General features: G+C 39.4%; 2 protein-coding genes across 2 annotated transcripts in view; both read right to left on the bottom strand.

Annotated features, from left to right (window-relative positions):
* gpr18 (G protein-coupled receptor 18) overlaps nt 1-21,383 on the bottom strand; it is a 56,023-nt gene that overhangs the window by 21,743 nt on the left and 12,897 nt on the right. The window lies entirely within an intron of this gene.
* gpr183a (G protein-coupled receptor 183a) overlaps nt 7,525-21,383 on the bottom strand; it is a 26,771-nt gene continuing 12,912 nt past the window's right edge. Inside the window, exon 2 of the mRNA XM_061970733.2 lies at nt 7,525-9,545. Coding sequence (XP_061826717.1) covers nt 8,402-9,529 — 1,128 coding nt within the window. The 5' untranslated portion in view covers nt 9,530-9,545 and the 3' untranslated portion in view covers nt 7,525-8,401. The remainder of the gene's footprint in view (nt 9,546-21,383) is intronic.

The following is a 21,383-nucleotide window of genomic DNA, read 5'->3' as shown; positions in this document are numbered from 1 at the left end:
GGAGCAGTGTTTTTCAACCTTTTTTGAGCCAAGGCACAATTTTTTTATTGAAAAAAATCTGGAGGCACACCACCAGCAGAAAACATTACAAAAAAATGAAACTCAGCAGTCGATATTGACAGTATTTAATTTTTTTATTTAGCCTTTATTTAACCAGGTAAAAATCCCATTTAGATCAAAGATCTCTTTTCCAAGGGAGACCTGGCCAAGAGGGCAGCAACAAGGTTACATTAAAAACAGTAAACAACACATAAAACATCACATTTACAACATCGCCCCCGATTGGACATCGGGGGCGGTACCACTGGATTGGCAGACCGGGGTGGTGGTCCCTCTCTTTAAGAAGGGGAACCGGAGGGTGTGTTCTAACTATCGTGGGATCACACTCCTCAGCCTTCCCGGTAAGGTCTATTCAGGTGTACTGGAGAGGAGGCTACGCCGGATAGTCGAACCTCGGATTCAGGAGGAACAATGTGGTTTTGGTCCTGGTCGTGGAACTGTGGACCAGCTCTATACTCTGGGCAGGGTCCTTGAGGGTGCATGGGAGTTTGCCCAACCAGTCTACATGTGTTTTGTGGACTTGGAGAAGGCATTGGACCGTGTCCCTCGGGAAGTCCTGTGGGGAGTGCTCAGAGAGTATGGGGTATCGGACTGTCTTATTGTGGCAGTTCGCTCCCTGTATGATCAGTGCCAGAGCTTGGTCCGCATTGCCGGTAGTAAGTCGGACACGTTTCCAGTGAGGGTTGGACTCCGCCAAGGCTGCCCTTTGTCACCGATTCTGTTCATAACATTTATGGACAGAATTTCTAGGCGCAGTCAAGGCGTTGAGGGGATCTGGTTTGGTGGCTGCAGGATTAGGTCTCTGCTTTTTGCAGATGATGTGGTCCCGATGGCTTCATCTGGCCAGGATCTTCAGCTCTCACTGGATCGGTTCGCAGCTGAGTGTGAAGCGACTGGGATGAGAATCAGCACCTCCAAGTCCGAGTCCATGGTTCTCGCCCGGAAAAGGGTGGAGTGCCATCTCCGGGTTGGGGAGGAGATCTTGCCCCAAGTGGAGGAGTTCAAGTACCTCGGAGTCTTGTTCACGAGTGAGGGAAGAGTGAATCGTGAGATCGACAGGCGGATCGGTGCGGCGTCTTCAGTAATGCGGACGCTGTATCGGTCCGTTGTGGTGAAGAAGGAGCTGAGCCGGAAGGCAAAGCTCTCAATTTACCGGTCGATCTACGTTCCCATCCTCACCTATGGTCATGAGCTTTGGGTTATGACCGAAAGGACAAGATCACGGGTACAAGCGGCCGAAATGAGTTTCCTCCGCCGGGTGGCGGGGCTCTCCCTTAGAGATAGGGTGAGAAGCTCTGCCATCCGGGAGGAGCTCAAAGTAAAGCCGCTGCTCCTCCACATGGAGAGGAGCCAGATGAGGTGGTTCGGGCATCTGGTCAGGATGCCACCCGAACGCCTCCCTAGGGAGGTGTTTAGGGCACGTCCGACCGGTAGGAGGCCACGAGGAAGACCCAGGACACGTTGGGAAGACTATCTCTCCCGGCTGGCCTGGGAACGCCTCGGGGTCCCACAGGAAGAGCTGGACGAAGTGGCTGGGGAGAGGGAAGTCTGGGCTTCCCTGCTTAGGCTGCTGCCCCCGCGACCCGACCTCGGATAAGCGGAAGAAGATGGATGGATGGATGGATTTAAAAGAAGATACTAACATAGTTTGTTGCCCATTTCTTGTTAAAATGTTCTCACACAGTGCTGATCTTACAGTTTCTTGGATATGAATTCAAACCATAACCAACCATACATCACAATAGCTTTTGTCTCAAAGTAAGTGTACTGTCACCACCTGTCACATCACGCTGTGACTTATTTTGACTTTTTCGCTGTTTTCCTGTGTGTCGTGTTTTAGTTCTTGTCTTGCGCTCCTATTTTAGTGGCTTTTTTCCTGTTTTGTTGGTATTTTCCTGTAGCAGTTTCATGTTTTCCTTTAAGCGCAGCACCTGCTTTGTTTTAGCAATCAAGAATATTTAAGTTGTGTGGACGCTATCCTTCTTTGTTGGACATTGTTGATTGTCATGTCATGTACTTTGAGGACGCCGTCTCTGCTCCACACGCTGTAAGTCTTTGCTGTCGTCCAGCATTCTGTTTTTTAGTGATGGGTTGATGAGGCGTCATGAAGCGTTTCGACACATTGCAAAACTGTATTGATACTGTGTCGATACTGTGTCACTAAATACTGACATCTGCTGGACATTAAAAATCCCTACAGGCAACCTATGGACCGACTCAACTGACACTGATTTGATGCCCTAGTACAGGGGTCACCAACCTTTTTGAAACCAAAAACTACTTCTTGGGTACTGATTAATGCGAAGGGCTACCAGTTTGATACACACTTAAATCAATAAATATATTGTCATTTGTAAGTTACACGTAAGTGTGATTTAAACAAGAATAGCTAAATAAATACATTTATATATATAAAAAAATGGGTATTTCTGTCTGTCATTCCGTCGTACATTTTTTTTTTCCTTTTACGGAAGGTTTTTTGTAGAGAATAAATGATGAAAAAAACACTTAATTGAACGGTTTAAAAGAGGAGAAAACACGAAAAAAAAAAAAATAACATTTTGAAACATAGTTTATCTTCAATTTCGACTCTTTAAAATTCAAAATTCAACCGACAAAAAGAAGAGAAAAACTAGCTTATTTGAATCTTTTTGAAAAAATTAAAAAAATAATTTATGGAACATAATTAGTAATTTTTCCTGATTAAGATACATTTTAGAATTTTGATGACATGTTTTAAATTGGTTAAAATTCAATCTGCACTTTGTTAGAATATTTAAAAAATTGGACCAAGCTGTATTTCTAACAAAGACAAATCAGTATTTCTTCTAGATTTTCCAGAACAACAATTTTAAAAGAATTTCAAAATACTTTGAAATAAGATTTACATTTGATTCTACAGATTTTCTAGATTTGCCAGAATATTTTTTTTTAATTTTAATCATAGTAAGTTTGAAGAAATATTTCACAAATATTCTTCGTCGAAAAACCAGAAGCTAAAATATTTATTATTCTTTACAATAAAAAATAAAAAATACTTGAACATTGATTTAAATTGTCAGGAAAGAAGAGGAAGAAATTTAAAAGGTATATTTGTTTAAAAATCCTAAAATCATTTTTAAGGTTGTATTTTTTCTCTAAAATTGTATTTCTAAAAGTAATAAGAAGCAAAGTAAAAAATAAATGAATTTATTTAAACAAGTGAAGACCCATCCATCCATCCATCCATTTTCTACCGCTTATTCCAAGTGAAGACCAAGTCTTTAAAATATTTTCTTGGATTTTCAAATTCTATTTGAGTTTTGTCTCTTTTAGAATTAAAAATGTCGAGCAAAGCGAGACCAGCTTGCTAGTAAATAAATACAATTTAAAAAATAGAGGCAGCTCACTGGTAAGTGCTGCTCTTTGAGCTATTTATAGAACAGGCTGATCTGGTCCTTACGGGCTACCTGGTGACCGCGGGCACCGCGTTGGTGACCCCTGCCCTAGTATATACAATAATATAAACCAAGTCATTGTATTTCATTTAGGATTATTTCATATCTTCATTTAAAAAAAAAAATATTTTTATCTTTTTTATATACAGTCAATAAATAATGTGAACATGTATCATAACATGGAAATCTAAGAGAACGTGTTGTGGATGATTGTGGACTGGGAATTGTTTTAATTTTATTTTTTTACACATTTTTATTAAAAAAAAAAAAAAAAGTTTTTCCGACGTATTACATTTTAGACGATTTCTCTTCTTAGTTATTATTTCTCCGGCTGTAGAAAAGAGCCGCTCACAGGGCACAGAGGAGGCGTCAGTGCGACACAGTTGGCGTATCGGTCACGTGACCAAAACAGCTCATGATCGGTCACGTGACTTTCTAAAAGCGGTACGCGCACCGACACAGGGTTTTGCTCTATGAGCTCGACGCATGCGCCGATGCATCGGTGTTGCCGGACCCATCACTACTGTTTTTGTTTACTTTGCAGCCAGTTCAGATTCATTTTTGTTTTGCATAATCATCCCAAAGCTTCAATGCCTTTTCTTAGCGGCAATCGCCTTTTGTTTATTTCTGGTTTAAGCGTTAGATACCTTTTTACCTGCACAATGCCTCCCGCTGTCGTCTGCATATTGGGATCGTGACAAACCGTCGTCGTCGTTCCCGACATCTACAAAGCAATTAAGCTACCTGCTGCCACCTACTGATATGGAAGAGTATTACACGGTTACTCTGCCGAGCTCTCGACAGTACTGACACTCAACAAGGCACATTATTTGCGGATTATAACTACTGGTTTGCAAAAAAATACTTTTAACCCAATTAGGTGAAATGAGATAATCTCCCACGGCACACCAGACTGTATCTCACAGCATACTAGAGTGCCACGGCACAGTGGTTGAAAAACACTGCTCTGGAGGTTACACTTTAGTGAACGTTTTAGGAAACTGTATCTAGCAATCCTGTCTAGTAGGGGTGTGAATCTTTGGGCACCTAACGATTGGATCCCATTCCGATTCCTTGAGTGACGATTCAAATAGATTCTCGATTCTACACCATTCTCGATTCAAACCGATTCTGGCAATATTTGGTTTAATAATTATAATAACACTTTTTCAAAACAGGTTACAGGTCCTTCTGGTTGGAGGGAGATGGCATAAAAACATATTTTCTAAAATTTTATTGAATTTAATAAAAAAAAAAAAAAATGTAACACATAGTAAAAATTGTTTTGCATATATATATATTTGTATATATATATATATATATATATATATATATATATATATATATATATATATATATATGTGTGTGTGTGTGTATACATATATACACACACACACATATATATATATATATATAGACACACACATCCATCCATCCATCCATTTTCTACCGCTTATATATATATATCTATATATATATATATATATATATATATATATATATATATATATACACTCGCACACACACACACACATATATATATACATATATACTGTGTGTATATATATATATATATTTTTATATATATATATTATATACACACACACATATATATATATATATATATATATATATATATATATATATATATATACACTCGCACACACACACACACATATATATATACATATATACTGTGTATATATATATATATATATATATATATATATATATATATATATATATATATATATATATATATATATGTCTTAATAAGGTTATCCAAAAAATAGTGCTCGATACCGTAGTAGAGCGCAATATATGTATGTGTGGGAAAAAAATCACAAGACTATTTCATCTCAACAGGCCTGTTTCATGAGGGGGGGTACCCTCAATCATCAGGAGATTTTAATGGGAGCATTCGCATACCATGGTTTATATAGGGCACAGAGTGGGTGGGTACAGGCTGGCGTAGGGGCGTGGTGATTGGCTCATGTGTTACCTAGGAGGTGTTTCCGTCTATGGCGGCATGCTGTTACAATTTCGCTGCGCTTGTTGAGGGATGACAGGTCTGGACGGTAAATAATAAACAGTTTCTCTTTCAAGCATAGGTTGCATCTTTTATTACCACTATTGTAAGGTGTGCTGGATGCAAGAATTTGCCATGTTATTGAATATTCAACATTATTGTCTTTGAGGTCCCAAATGTGTTTGCTGAGTTCTGTGGTATTCCGCAGGTTTTTGTTCCTGAAAGAAGCCTTGTGATTGTTCCATCTGGTTTTGAATTCTCCCTCGGTTAATCCTACATATGTGTCGGATGTGTTAATGTAATGTAATGTAAGGTAATACGCAAGGACATTAACACATCCGACACATATGTAGGATTAACCGAGGGAGAATTCAAAACCAGATGGAACAATCACAAGGCTTCTTTCAGGAACCAAAACCTGCGAAATACCACAGAACTCAGCAAACACATTTGGGACCTCAAAGACAATAATGTTGAATATTCAATAACATGGCAAATTCTTGCATCCAGCACACCTTACAATAGTGGTAATAAAAGATGCAACCTATGCTTGAAAGAGAAACTGTTTATTATTTACCGTCCAGACCTGTCATCCCTCAACAAGCGCAGCGCAATTGTAACAGCATGCCGCCATAGACGGAAACACCTCCTAGGTAACACATGAGCCAATCACCACGCCCCTACGCCAGCCTGTACCCACCCACTCTGTGCCCTGTATAAACCATGGTATGCGAATGCTCCCATTAAAATCTCCTGATGATTGAGGGTACCCCCCCTCATGAAACAGGCCTGTAGAGATGAAATAGTCTTGTGATTTTTTTCCCACACATACATATATATATATATATATATATATATATATTTATATTTTTATATATATATATATATACACACACACACACACACACACACACACACATATATATATATATATGTATGTATGTGTGTGTGTGTGTGTGTGTATGTGTATATATATATATATATAGATACACACACATATATATACTGTATATAAACACACACATATATATGCACACATATATATATATACACGCACACACATTTATATACACATATATATATATATATATATATATACACTCACGCATACATATATATATGCACATATATTTATATATGTATATATATATATATATATATACTGTATATATATATATATATATATATATATATATATATATATATATATATACTTGTGTGTATACAGTATATATATATATTCGGATGTGAATTTTTTTTTTTTTGTGCACCCCCACTGCTTCGGTATTTTGGAATGACTATTGTTCATAATTAAATGTGCAAATATTTTTTCAACATCTCTATCTCAACCATTTTTCGGGGGTAAATACTGTACTACAGTCGTACAGTACAGTAGTGTTCTGGATTAGCCATTAGACATTTGTCCATGGTAGTTTTTGGAAGATCGGTTCTAAAAAAAAACATATAGCCAACTGACCTATCAAATGTTATACTTGGGTATCTTAAACATATTTGGTTACGGTATATACATTCTACTTGAAACTTGAAACAAACTTACCAACAAACCCATAAAACGTCATCATGGACATGACAGGTTGGTTGACTGTCTTATTTATTCTCAGTTCACGTAAACAAAATGAAATGTTCTGCTGTAGATGTGATCTCACGGCTTACAGGAAAATGACATTAACCACTTTCACTCTCAGAAAACAAAAAATGAAACATAATCAAAACAAACATGGCTGAAAATAATGACTATCGCATTTTTCGGAGTATAAGTCGCTCCTGAGTATAAGTCGCACCCCCGGCCAAACTATGAAAAAAACTGCCACTTATAGTCCGAAAAATACGGTATACAGATTAGGATAGTTTTGGATCGAATTTAGTTTAAAAATGCAAACTTTTCTCACTTCGGGGTTATAAAAAAACAACAAGGACGCAGAAGAGCCACATGCGCCGCTTAGAACAACACTGGCATGGAAGCAGAAGTTCAGAACATTCGTTTATAGCCTTTATTTATTGCTAACATGTAATATTCATATTTGCAGTATTAATTTTTAGTTAAAAAAAAAAAGAAGCTTCACCCCTTGTTTTCGGCAGGCGCTTGACAGCCTGTAAATGTCAAACCAGCATAGATTCATTACAAGTGACTTCTGACAGTTGAAGCAAAACATTCAAATTGTGAAGTAGTAGTAGGAGAAGAGGTTCACAGCCTGGTATTGGACAATGTTCATCCACACTTAATTAATTGTTTCACTAGGGAGTTCCTGAATATGGAACCCTGCCATCAGGGAGAAGACTCCGGGTCCCACTATGCAAATTTAACCGCCTTAAATTATCATTTGTCCCAGCCTCCATTAAACTGACCAACAATGTGCAATAGAATTTTAATACATAGGTTAGCACTTTTTTTTTAGCACACAGCACTTTAGCACATAGCACTTTAGAACTAAGCACTTTAGCACACAGCACTTTATCCATGAGCTCTAGTGCAATGCACATTGGTACTTTATCTTTATCTCCATACTGTAGATTTTATGCCTACATCAAAGTGCCACCTATGTCTATCAAGCTCCATGTTCTGATGTTTAAATGTTAGTTGTTTGGTTGTGGTTGTGTCTGTGCTTGTGTTTTTAGTTCTGTTGTTTTTGGGTATGTTAAGAAAGCAATGATGCACTGTGCCCAAGACAAATTTCCCCGCGGGGACAATAAAGTTGAACCTTGAACCTTGAACCTTGAGTTCAAGAGATCTAAACCACAGAAGTTGTCAGTCAGGGAACATTCTGACCCAACATTTTGACACACTTGTCAATGAGAGCATACCGTCCCACTGAAAGGTCTTGCCTGGATCCTTTCAACTTTTCAGTCTTCTCATTTACACATACTGCTGCGATCTCCTCTCCATCAGCCTCTCGGTGGCCGAGCTCGAAGCGCAACCGTTGAGTTGGATCTTGTTGCCGTCGATAACGTCCTTGGAGGAGCCTTCGGGCGACGTTCTGACGGCGCTGGAGACCGACATGCTGACCTCCAGCTTGAGGAGCTTCAGGAGCTTCGTCTTGTAGCCTTTGCAGGCAAAGAAATAGACAAACGGATCCAGGCAGGCGTTGAGGTTCATGAGAATCACTGTGATGTGCAGGGACACCTGGAAGGCGGTTAGATCGGCGCAGTCCGGGTTGTGCGCCAGCTTGCGGACCATGTACTGCAGGATGTTGATGTGATAGGGGCTGTAGCAGACCACGAAGACAAGGGACACACAGCAGATGACGCCGATGGCCTTGCGGCTTCGGCCTAATTTTTCCGTCAGGTGGTTGGCCTTGGCCGTGGAGTGGAGTTTGAAGCACAGGATGGAGTAGCACACCAGGATAGTGATCATTGGGAGAATGTAACCCAGGAAGACGGCGCCAATGAGGATGGTAGCGATACTGGGTACCTTCTCGAAATTGGGGTATTCCATGCAGGTGATAAAGTCGCCTGGTTCTTTGTTGGTCATTGGCATGCCAATGAGCGGGAGGGTCTGCGCCAGGACCAGCAGCCAGACCACGCCGCAAATGTAGCGCACGTTGCGAACATTGCGCAGCCGGCCGAAGCGCAGCGGCAGGACGACGGCAATGAAGCGGTCGACGCTCAGGCAGGTCATAAAGTTGACGCCGGCGTAAGTGTTTATGTAGAAGATGAGGCCTGAGATCTTGCACACGACCTCGCCAAAGGGCCAGTGGAAGCCGAGCGCGTAGTAGGTGATCCTCACAGGAAGCGACAGCGTGAAGAGGATGTCAGAAATCACCAGGTTGAGCGAGTACAGAGTGGTGGAGTTCATCTTCTTCAGGTTGGGACGGATGACGTGCAAAGCCAAGGCGTTGCCCAGCAGGCCAACCAAGAAGATCACGGTGTAGAAGATGGGCATGAGGACCCGGGCGTAGCTCCTGTGCTCGTACAGGGTGTTGCAGCCGGAGCCGTTGTTGGCAGGCGTAGATTCATGTATCACGGGTGAAGCTGTAGAGTCCATCTTGGATGTTCCGGTTCTTGAAACAGAAAGAGGATGATTTTAGTTGAACGCGACAAGCCACGTGTTTTGTACCCTTTTGCTTTATTAAAACCACAAGAGAGAACTCATGATTTGTGATGACGCACCTTGCAAGGAGGAAGTTATCGCTCCTTTCCACCCAACGTTCAAATTGAGTGTTGTTGCTTCCTGAAAAAACTGGACTGTGCTGTGCCAATGTCATAAGTTGAGTTGAGTTTGAGTTGAGTTTGAGTTTATTTGGAACATGCAAGTATACAACATGATACATCACAATCTCCAGTTTCTCTTTTCAACATGTTCGAAAAGGAGTAGGAAGAAGCAGAGCTTATTTAATCCTACCCCTTTTCTTTTACATAACAGTTGCTAAAACTTTTTTTTAATAAATGTTTTTATTAAATTTGACAGGTATTACAATATACAATAGAACAGTAGTCACATTTTCCCCTTTTTTTCCCACCCACTTCCAAGAACAACAACCCGACACATACCCCATACACACATAGCCCCCACCCCCCCAGGTCCTACATACAGTAAGTTAAAGGTACAGTCACAAATGGAAAATAATTAGTACATCACTTTCTTCTCAACATAGGCAGATAGTAAATATACACCCAGAATAAATATAAATAAATAAAAACAAAACAAAACAAAAAAACTACCAAAAAGGAAGCTGGTTTATGAAAGGTGAACTTTTCATGTGTCCTGTAGCGTCTTTAATTTAGCTATGTAGTCAACCACACAGCCCCAAACAGAATAAAACTTCCCAGGTGCCCCCCTAAGATTGAACTTTATTTTCTCCAGATCTAAATACATCATAAGGTCTTTAAGCCATAAGGAGGCTTTGGGGCAGACTGGTGACTTCCACTCCAGCAAAATTCTCCTACGTGCTAATAAGGATGCAAAGGCGATACTATCCTTACATTTTCTCCTTATTTGGGGATCTGATACCGTCCCAAAAATAGCCATTTCTGCACATGGTGTCAGATTTAAATCCAATGCCTTAGCAAGGTGTTTGAAAATAGTTGTCCAATAATCCAGCAAATGGGGACAAGACCAAAACATGTGCGTCATATTTGCAGGTGACATGTAACATCTGTTACAAGTATCCGAGATATTGGGGTATATTTTGGAGAGTTTGGAATTAGTAAAATAAATACGATGGACAACCTTAAATTGTATTAAATTAAGCCTTGAACAGGATGTACTGTTATTAATTTGGGTTAAGGCAGAATCCCAATCTCCATCATCTATAGATCTGCCAAGCTCTTCTTCCTAACTCCCTCTGATTTTATCAAGAGACGTTTTACCAAACTGGGATATTAAGATGTAGATTTTGGAGATTAGGCCTTTCTGATTTGTGGGAATATCTAAAATTGAGTCAATTAGCGAATTAGGTGGAGTATTAGGGAAAGAGAAACTATTTAATTTAACAAAATTACGAACCTGAAAGTATCGAAATAGGTGAGATTTTGGTAGGTCAAATTTTTCACACAGTTCACTGAAACTAGCGAAGACATCACCAATATATAAGTCCTTTAGCCTGCTAAGGCTTGACTGCTTCCATAGAGAAAACGCTACATCTGTGTTGGGAGGGAGGAAGAGGTGGTTATTATGAATGGGGTTGTGGTTGGATAAGCCCTGCAGGCCGAAAGTATTTCTAAATTGAGACCAGATTCTAAGGGTAGAAATGACAATTGGACTACAAGTAAATTGGGATGGTCGATAAGGTAGTTTTGATGTAAGCAGATCCAGGAGAGAGGTAGAACAGGAACTAGCTTCAGACTTGCACCAGATTAATTCAGGTTCTTGGATCCAGAGAGTCACTTTGTGTATGTTAGCTGCCCAATAGTAGTATTTTAGATTAGGGAGTGATAAACCACCTACGGACCTATGCCTTTGCAGGAACTCTCTCCTAATCCTGGGATTCTTGCCTTTCCATATAAAGGATGAAATTAGTTTGTTTATTATGCAAAAAAAGGAATTGGGTAAAAAGATAGGCAAACATTGAAACAGGTACAAAAATCGAGGAAGCACATTCATTTTGATGCAGTTTACCCTGCCAGCTATAGTTATGTGTAAATCATTCCACCTTTCCAAATCTAATTTAAGTTTGTCGATTAGAGGTGGAAAATTGTCCTTGTAGAGAGCTGGTAACTTACGACAAATATGTACACCTAAGTATTTGAAGCTGTTCCTGGACATCTTAAATGGGAAATATCCATCAGGGATCTCAAGGGCCAAATAATTCACAGGGAAGCATTCACTCTTAGCGAAATTCAGTTTATAGCCAGAGAATGATCCAAAATTGTTTAGCAATTCAATAATCTTTGGAATGGTAGAGATTGGATCAGATATAAACAATAGTAAATCATCAGCGTATAGAGAATGTGTGTGTTCTAGACCGCATCTATGGATTCCTTTACTGATACCAGCCGTTTTAAGGGCAATGGACAAGGGGTTGCTAAAACTTTTGTTCACTTCCTGTTCTCAATTTATTCACAATATACTCCCTAAGTAATCACAATAAAATAAGTAAATAAATAATAATTGGTGAAGTAAGTTACATTTCATATGTTGAGATAAGTAAGATTATTTTGTGAGTGAAAGAATGAAAGAATGGATTATACTGACAGCGATTTTAAACTTGACAAACAAGTCAATGGCGTTTTAAAATCGTGTTTTTATCATCTTCGTCTTTTAGCAAAGGTAAAACCGTTTTTATCTTTTAACCTTTTTGAACAAGTCGTGCATGCTTTTATTTCAAGTGGCCTGGACTACTGCAATGCACTTTATGCTGGCATTATCCAAAAAGCTCTCTCCCGGTTGCAGTTAGTCCAGAATGCGGCAGCACGACTTTTAACAGGGGCCAGGAGACGCCAGCATATAACCCCAATCCTTGAGAGTTTGCACTGGCTCCCTGTTCATTTTAGAATTGATTTTTAAAACCTTGCTGTTTGTTTTTAAAGCTTTACATGGACTGGCACCTCAGTATATCTCGGACCTCATCCAAACTTACAATCCTGCGCGCGCTCTGAGGTCCGAGAGCCAGCTCCAGCTCGTGGTGTCCAAGACGAGACTTAAAACCAGGGGAGACAGGGCCTTCTCTGTGGTCGGCCCTAAGCTCTGGAACATTCTGCCCCTCCATGTTCGAACTGCTCCCACAGTGGAGTGTTTTAAGTCTCGTCTTAAGACCCACTTTTATTCTCTGGCTTTTAACACTACGTGAGTTGTGTGGTCCTCTGTTGTCCTCTGTGTTTTTAAAATTTTGCTTTTTGCTTTCTATTTACTGTTTTAATTGGTTTTACCCTTTGAAATTGTTTTTAATCATATTTATTTTATATTGTTTTTAATTGTGTTTAATATTGTTGTGCAGCACTTTGGAAACATTTTGTTGTTTAAATGTGCTATATAAATAAAGTGGATTGGATTGGATTGATACTGATATACTGAAGGTCTTAAGTGTTGTACGTGCATACAAATGTTTTAAATTACATTTCTCTCTAAGATTATATTTCTCTTTTTTGAGAAGAATTGTTGTATATTCTTGGGTAGCAGGTTATAGTTTACTTTGTGTATAATTTTAGCTGTTTGCAAATTCACTATGTCGTAGAATTTCAGTATCTTTGATTCAATAAATAAAGGATTTGTGTGTTCTCTATATCCAACATTATGTATTATTACAACTGATCTTTTTTGTAACACCGTTAATGAATGAAGTGTACTTTTGTAGTTATTTCTCCATATTTCTGCACAATAACTCAGATATGGTAACACTAGTGAGCAGTAGAGAATATGAAGTGATCTTTTGTCTAGAACATGTTTTGCTTTATTCGTTATTGACGTGTTTCTTGCTACTTTATGTTGTATATTTTTTACGTGAGATTTCCAGTTCAATTTATCATCAATCATTATACCTAGAAATTTGGTCTCATTTACTCTTTCAATTTCTATTCCGTCTATTTGTATTTGTGTTTGACTTTCTCTTCTACTGTTACCAAATAGCATTATTTTAGTTTTTACTGAGATTCAACGATAGTCTGTTTTTGTCAAACCATCTTTTTAATTTGTTCATTTCTTCTGTTATTATTTGTAGTATCTTCTGTGTGTTCTCTCCTGAACAAAACGCTGTTGTATCATCCGCAAATAATACTAACTTTAAATCTTTTGTAACTTTACAAATGTCATTTATATATAGATTGAATAATTTAGGTCCTAGTATTGATCCCTGAGGTACACCACAGGATATATTTAGCGTTGTAGAGGTGTGTTCGCCTACCTTCACGTATTGTTTCCTGTTCATTAGATAACTTCTTATCCAGTTTAAGACTAACCCTCTGATGCCATATCGTTCTAGTTTTTTGATTAAAATGTTGTGATTAATTGTGTCAAATGCTTTAGTTAGATCCATAAAAACTGCTGCCGCACATTTTTTATTATCTATAGCAATTGGTCATTTCTTCTGTAATTTCAATTAAAGCCATCGAAGTTGAAACATTAACTCTGTATCCATATTGATTTTCTTCGAGTATTCTATTTTTATTTATGAAACTCTCTAATCTGTTATTGAACAGGTTTTCAATGATTTTAGAGAATTGTGGAAGTAAGGAAACAGGTCTATAGTTTGTAAATTGATGTTTGTCGCCAGTCTTGTAAAGTTAGAACTTGTTTAGCTGATTTACAAACCCATTTTGTACAATAAATTAATAAACAGTATGAAGGAGGAGGTTTGGAAAAATAGAAAACTCAAGTACAAATACAAAAATGGCGAGTGGTGGCGCATGAGCTCTGAGAAACTCTGATCCATTTTTAGCATCATTCTGACAGTCTAAATAATTAGGACCCACATGGCCCATTGTATAAGGACTCCCACAGGGAGTCCTTATGCAATGGGACATAAGAACCTATTGAATTTGTAAGGTTTTATTCTTTATTATTATTAGGGCCCGCAATGGCCCATTGCAAAAGGACTCCCACAGGGAGTCCTTATGCAATGGGACATAAGGACCTATTGAATTTGTAAGGTTTTATTCTTTATTATTATTAGGGCCCGCAATGGCCCATTGCAAAAGGACTCCCACAGGGAGTCCTTATGCAATGAGACATAAGGACCTATTGTATTTCTAAGGTTTTATTATTAGGGCCCGCAATGGCCCATTGCAAAAGGACTCCCACAGGGAGTCCTTATGCAATGGGACATAAGGACCTATTGAATTTGTAAGGTTTTATTCTTTATTATTATTATTATTATTATTATTCTTCCGCAACTTTGCGCTGTAATTTGACCCCCTTAACATACTTCAAAACTCACCAAATTTTACACACACATCAGTAATATACGGCAAAACCTTTTATCACAAAACCAAACCTCAAAATTTAAATTTGCGCTCTAGCGCCCCCTACGAAAAAAAAAACTAGACTGCCTGTAACTCCCACTAGGAAGGTCGGAGAGACATGAAACAAAAACCTTTATGTAGGTGTGACTCTGACCTAGTTTTCATAATAGTACATCCTCGGGCAAAAATCAACAGGAAGTTGGCAATTCCCCCTTCAAGACAAAAAAGTACTAAAAACAGTCACTTTTGCCTCTTTGAGCTGTAATTTGACCCCCTTAACATGCTTCAAAACTCACCGAACTGAACACACACATCAGGACTGGCTAAAATTGTGCTTTATTGAAAAAACCTAATCCCAAATCTCAAAATTGTGCTCTACCGCAATTTTTTAATAAAACGCAGAAAAAAACTGCTCCTCGGAAGAAAAAAAATGACAAAACTGCCTGTAACTCCCACTGGGAAAGTCAGAGAGACATGAAACAAAAACTTCTATGTAGGTCTCACTTAGACCTACTTTTCATAGTTTGACAACCCTCAGCAAAAATCAACAGGAAGTTTGCAATTTCCCCTTCAAAACAACATTTTTTTTATAAACCGGTCACTTCTTTTCTAACATTATCTCCTCTGAGCGCGTTTGTCGTTTCGGCTTCAAACTAACACAGGAGAGAGATTGAACCCTTCCAAATAAGTTATCGAAATAATTTTTATAACTGCTCCGGTTTTGATTTTATGAGCCTTCAAAGACCCGCTACGCTGATGCTGCTGCGCTGCTGTTTTCTCAAGATGGCTGCTTAAAAGCAGGAAGCACCAGCGTGCCCACACAATGCAGACAAGGTAGGTACACTAGACAAAAGTATTGGGACACTTCGGACTAAAAGTAGACAAAAGTATTGGGACACTTGGGACTAAAACTTGACAAAAGTATTGGGACATTTAGGCCGAAAACTGGACAAAAGTATTGGGATACTTGGGACTAAAACTTGACAAAAGTATTGGGACACTTAGGACTAGCACCTGCCAAATACGTGGGCCCGACCAATGCTGCTTGCAGCTTTAATTCTGCATGTTTTTCACAATGCTTTGTGCACTTAAAAAAGGATAAGCATAGAAATGGATAAAGTGATTTTGACCAGTTCTGTCAGTTGATTGATCACAGTGGCTTAGTGGTTAGAGCGTCGGCCCTGAGATGGGTAGGTCGTGAGTTCAAACTCCGGCCGAGTCATACCAAAGACTATAAAAATAGGACCCGTTACCTCCCTGCTTGACACTCAGCATCAAGGGTTGGAATTGGGGGTTAAATCACCAAAAATGATTCCCGGGCGTGACCACCACTGCTCCCCTCACCTCCCGGGGGTGATCAAGGGTGATGGGTCAAATGCAGAAAATAATTTTGCCTCACCTAGTGTGTGTGTGTGACAATCATGGGTACTTTAACTTTAACTTTTTTGAATTGCATCCAGAAGCAGTTGAGGCCAAATGGAGTTTGTTTAGTTGTTCAAATATTTGTAGTAAATTGTCGTGGTGATGATCGTACGCACCACTCTTTGTATGACAATAGTTTTGCTAAATATTTTAACCAAAAGTAACTGTGCACCGTCTCGATTACCGTACGGCAGTTTGGACCTCTGCGGGCGCGTGCTTTATCAGTATCATGCAGGATCATTTCATCCATTAATCCTGACTTCCTTCATTTTGATTAGAATAAAAATCAGCACAAATTGCTTTATTCGGTTTTGTTTTGTAGGTTAAAGTGTTTTATATATTTTCATACCTGCCAACTACTCCGGTTTTTCCGTAATTAGTACGGTTTTCATCAACCTATTCCGGGTTACGGTTGCAGTGATAAAAAATACGGTTTTTCATTAATTAAAAAAAAATTTTTTTTTTAAAGTTTTATTCACGAAATCGCGTAACAACAATGACAATCGACACTGCTTCCCGTAACTTCCTATCGAGCCATTCCGAATGCCATGCGCGAGGCTATTTATAGCACCGCTGCCAAGCACGAGGCACCAGTTGCCATTGTTTCCAAACGAGCGAACGATCATGGAATCAGCCGGAGAAAAATCGCAAAAGAGTCTTAAACCGAAAAGAAAACTGCAGTCATTCCGTGAAGAATATTCAAAAGCCTATCCGGGAATAATTATCCGTTCCAAAAAGGGTGATTTTTCGATCGGACACGGAGGAATTAGCGATGTAAAAGATCACGTTGGGACAAAAAAAACCACAAGTCTAATGCCGTTGCTAGCGATACAAGTGGAAAAATTTCAGCGTTTTTCGTCGCCCAAACAGATTCTTTGGATGTGATAAATGCCGAAGTTTTATTTACGGAGGCAATAATTGAGCATGGACTTCCAATCGCACTGGCTGATCACATGGGACAGTTATTTCGGAAAATGTTTCCCGACTCGAAAATCGCCCAAAAATATGGATGTGGTCGAACCAAAACAGCAAACATTATTCAGTGTCTTGGAACAGAATCCTCAAAAAGTATCGCCGATGTCATGAAGACGGAACCATTTAGCACGTCGACTGACAGCAGCACCGATTATGACGATGTAAAACTGTACCCCCTTCAAGACAAAAAAGTACTAAAAACTGTCACTTTTGCCTCTTTGAGCTGTAATTTGACCCCCTTAACATGCTTCAAAACTCACCGAACTGAACACACACATCAGGACTGGCTAAAATAGTGCTTTATTGAAAAAACCTAATCCCAAATCTCAAAATTGTGCTCTACCGCAATTTTTTAATAAAACGCAGAAAAAAACTGCTCCTCGGAAGAAAAAAATGACAAAAACTGCCTGTAACTCCCACTGGGAAAGTCAGAGAGACATGAAACAAAAACTTCTATGTAGGTCTCACTTAGACCTACTTTTCATAGTTTGACAACCCTCAGCAAAAATCAACAGGAAGTTTGCAATTTCCCCTTCAAAACAAAATTTTTTTTATAAACCGGTCACTTCTTTTCTGACATTATCTCCTCTGAGCGCGTTTGTCGTTTCGGCTTCAAACTAACACAGGTGAGAGATTGAACCCTTCCAAATAAGTTATCGAAATAATTTTGTGTTCGATAAAAGTCACTGTGACTGATAGAAAAGTGATGGTTTTAGCAACATTTTCACCTGTCTGAATGCTAATAATCATTTTGCGTCGGCCTGAACCCCCCACCAGGACTTTGTCCTGGACCTACCGGGGCCTGCGGCCCCTGGACCCTGGCTATTAGGTTTTTCTGATTTCAAAAGTTGGCAGGTATGTATTTTTGCTGCTGAGTTAATGTTCCTGATAAATTGCAATTTAGTATTATTTATTGAGTTTATTCAACTTAACTTTTCAGTATCAAATGGTTCAGGTCGGTCAAAAAATGTTTGTAGTTAATTTACAGTATTTTTCGGACTATAAGTCGCAGTTTTTTTTCATATAAGTATAAGTCGGGGGTGCGACCTATACTCAGAGGTATACGCGCTACATTTACTCCGTTACATCTACTTGAGTAACTTTTGGGATAAATTGTACTTCTAAGAGTAGTTTTAATGCAACATACTTTTACTTTTACTTGAGTATATTTATAGAGAAGGAACGCTACTTTTACTCCGCTACTTTTATCTACATTCAGCTCGCTACTCGCTACTAATTTTTATCGATCTGTTAATGCACGCTTTGTTTGTTTTGGTCTGTCAGACAGACCTTCAAAGTGCCTGCCTTACTGGTGACGTTTCACTTCGTTCCACCAATCAGATGCAGTCACTGGTGACGTTGGACCAATCAAACAGAGCCAGGTGGTCACATGACCTGACTTAAACAAGTTGAAAAGCTTATTGGGGTGTTACCATTTAGTGGTCAATTGTACGGAATATGTACTGTACTTTGCAATCTACTAATAAAAGTTTCAATCAATCAATCAAAAGTGTGAAGGAAAAAAGACTATTTTTTTATTTCAACCGTACATCCCGTCAAAAGCCTAAAGACTGTCCGCACATGAGGACGTTCCTGTCTTCACAATAAAAGTGCCGCTCCATCGCGCCTGCGCTTTCCAAATAAGAGTCTCCGAAAGCCAGCGCAAACAAGCTAGCAAGCTACGGAGTTTGACGCCAATATATTTCTTGTAAAGTGTATAAAAACGAATATGGAAGCTGGACAAATAAGATGCCAAAAACCCACCACTTTTATGTGGTATTAGACAGAAAGGAGGAAATTTTCTTCTCCTCCATTTGAAAACGTGGACGTTATCAGCACTACTGTCTGATTACAATCAACGCAAATCATCAGAATCAGGTAATACACCAACTTATATTCTAGTCTTCATGAAAGAAAGGAATCTATATGTTAAACATGCATGTATATTCATTAAAACACCTTTAACATGTAAACAAAAACAGCAAAATAAATACATATAAATTATATACTGTATATATCAATGTATATATATATATATGATATGAGTGTGTATGTTACTCATCAGTTACTCAGTACTTGAGTAGTTTTTTCACAACACACTTTTTACTTTTACTCAAGTAAATATTTGGGTGACTACTCCTTACTTTTACTTGAGTAATAAATCTCTAAAGTAACAGTACTCTTACTTGAGTACAATTTCTGGCTACTCTACCCACCTCTGCTTATACTCAAGCGCGACTTATGTGTGGAATGATTAACATTAGCGTAAAATATCAAATAATAATATTGATCTCATTCACGTAAGAGACTAGACGTATAAGATTTCATGGGATTTAGCGATTAGGAGTGACAGATTGTTTGGTAAACGTATAGCATGTTCTATATGTTATAGTTATTTGAATGACTCTTACCATAATATGTTACGTTAACATACCAGTTGCTTATTTATGCCTCATATAACGTACACTTATTCAGCCTTTATTTATTTTAAATTGCCTTTCAAATGTCTATTCTTGCTGTTGGCTTTTATCAAATACATTCCCCCAAAAAATGCGACTTATACTCCAGTGCGACTTATATATGTTTTTTTCCTTCTTTATTATGCATTTTCAGCCGGTGCGGCTTATACTCCGGAGCGACTTATACTCCGAAAAATACTTGTTTTTTGGTTTTTTTCAGGCAAATTGATGCACTTTAAATCTTTTCTGTTATAGACTTAAAAACAATGTTAATAAAGTTAATCTGTACTGTAAGTTGATGTGTGTCAGTGTTTCCCACACATTCATTTATTTGTGGCGGCCCGCCACGAATGAATTACGTCCGCCACAAATGGATTTTTCGGCTTTTGACTCGCTCGACCGCTCATAAAAGCAATGGGACTCTGTCTGTGAATGTTGCTTGTAGTTACAACTCCGGTGCAGTAGGTGGCGGTAGCCTACTATGCATTGTAACTCCGCCAATAGCACTTAATTCACCTGGTGGGCCAGAAGAAGAAGAAGAAGAAGAGGGACGGACGGACGGACGGGATCAAAATACGAGGGTAATATAGGTTATAGCTGCACCGCTCGCGGCTCGTCATATATTTAACGTTAATCCTCGATTTCACCGAGCGTTTCACTGACGGTGAGCAGCCTGACGCTGCTTCATGCACGTAGTAACAGTCACGTGTTTTCATACCGACGAGCTAACGTGTCCAGGTTATAACCCTGTTGTCAATAAACACACATGGACTGAAGCTAAATTGTCCACTGTCCACTGCAGCATGTGAATGCAATGAAAAGAATCAAATCTGAGCCAACCAGCTGTTAAAATGTTGTCCAGGTTAATGTTTTGGCCATTAAAGGCCCTTCATTTCAAGATTTCAACTGTGATCGGGCTTTAAACAGGTGGCTGACCTGTTCAGATGGGTGGATGGGTGTAACTGCTACTGGTCAAATAATGTGAAATAGCATTTAATTTTACATGTATGCAATGTCATTTAAATGTCCATCCATCCATCCATCTTCTTCCGCTTATCCGAGGTCAGGTCGCGGGGGCAGCAGCTTAAGCAGGGAAGCCCAGACTTCCCTCTCCCCAGCCACTTCGTCCAGCTCCTCCCGGGGGATCCCGAGGCGTTCCCAGGCCAGCCGGGAGAGATAGTCTTCCCAGCGTGTCCTGGGTCTTCCCCGTGGCCTCCTACCGGTCGGACGTGCCCGAAACACCTTCCTAGGGAGGCGTTCGGGTGGCATCCTGACCAGATGCCCGAACCACCTCATCTGGCTCCTCTCGATGTGGAGGAGCAGCGGCTTTACTTTGAGCTCCCCCCGAATGACAGAGCTTCTCACCCTATCTCTAAGGGAGAGCTTCTCACCCTATCTCTAAGGGAGAGCCCCGCCACTCGGCGGAGGAAACTCATTTCGGCCGCTTGTACCCGTGATCTTGTCCTTTCGGTCATGACCCAAAGCTCATGACCATAGGTGAGGATGGGAACGTAGATCCATCCATCCATCCATTTTCTACCACTTATTCCCTTTTGGGGTCGCGGGGGGCGCTGGAGCCTATCTCAGCTACAATCGGGCGGAAGGCGGGGTACACGTAGATCGACCGGTAAATCGAGAGCTTTGCCT

The sequence above is a fragment of the Nerophis lumbriciformis genome, linkage group LG13 (genome assembly GCF_033978685.3).
Source record: "Nerophis lumbriciformis linkage group LG13, RoL_Nlum_v2.1, whole genome shotgun sequence".
Taxonomy (NCBI): Eukaryota; Metazoa; Chordata; class Actinopteri; order Syngnathiformes; family Syngnathidae; genus Nerophis; species Nerophis lumbriciformis.
Note: the sequence above shows the minus strand (reverse complement) of the source record. Positions and strands in the feature narration are given on the sequence as shown.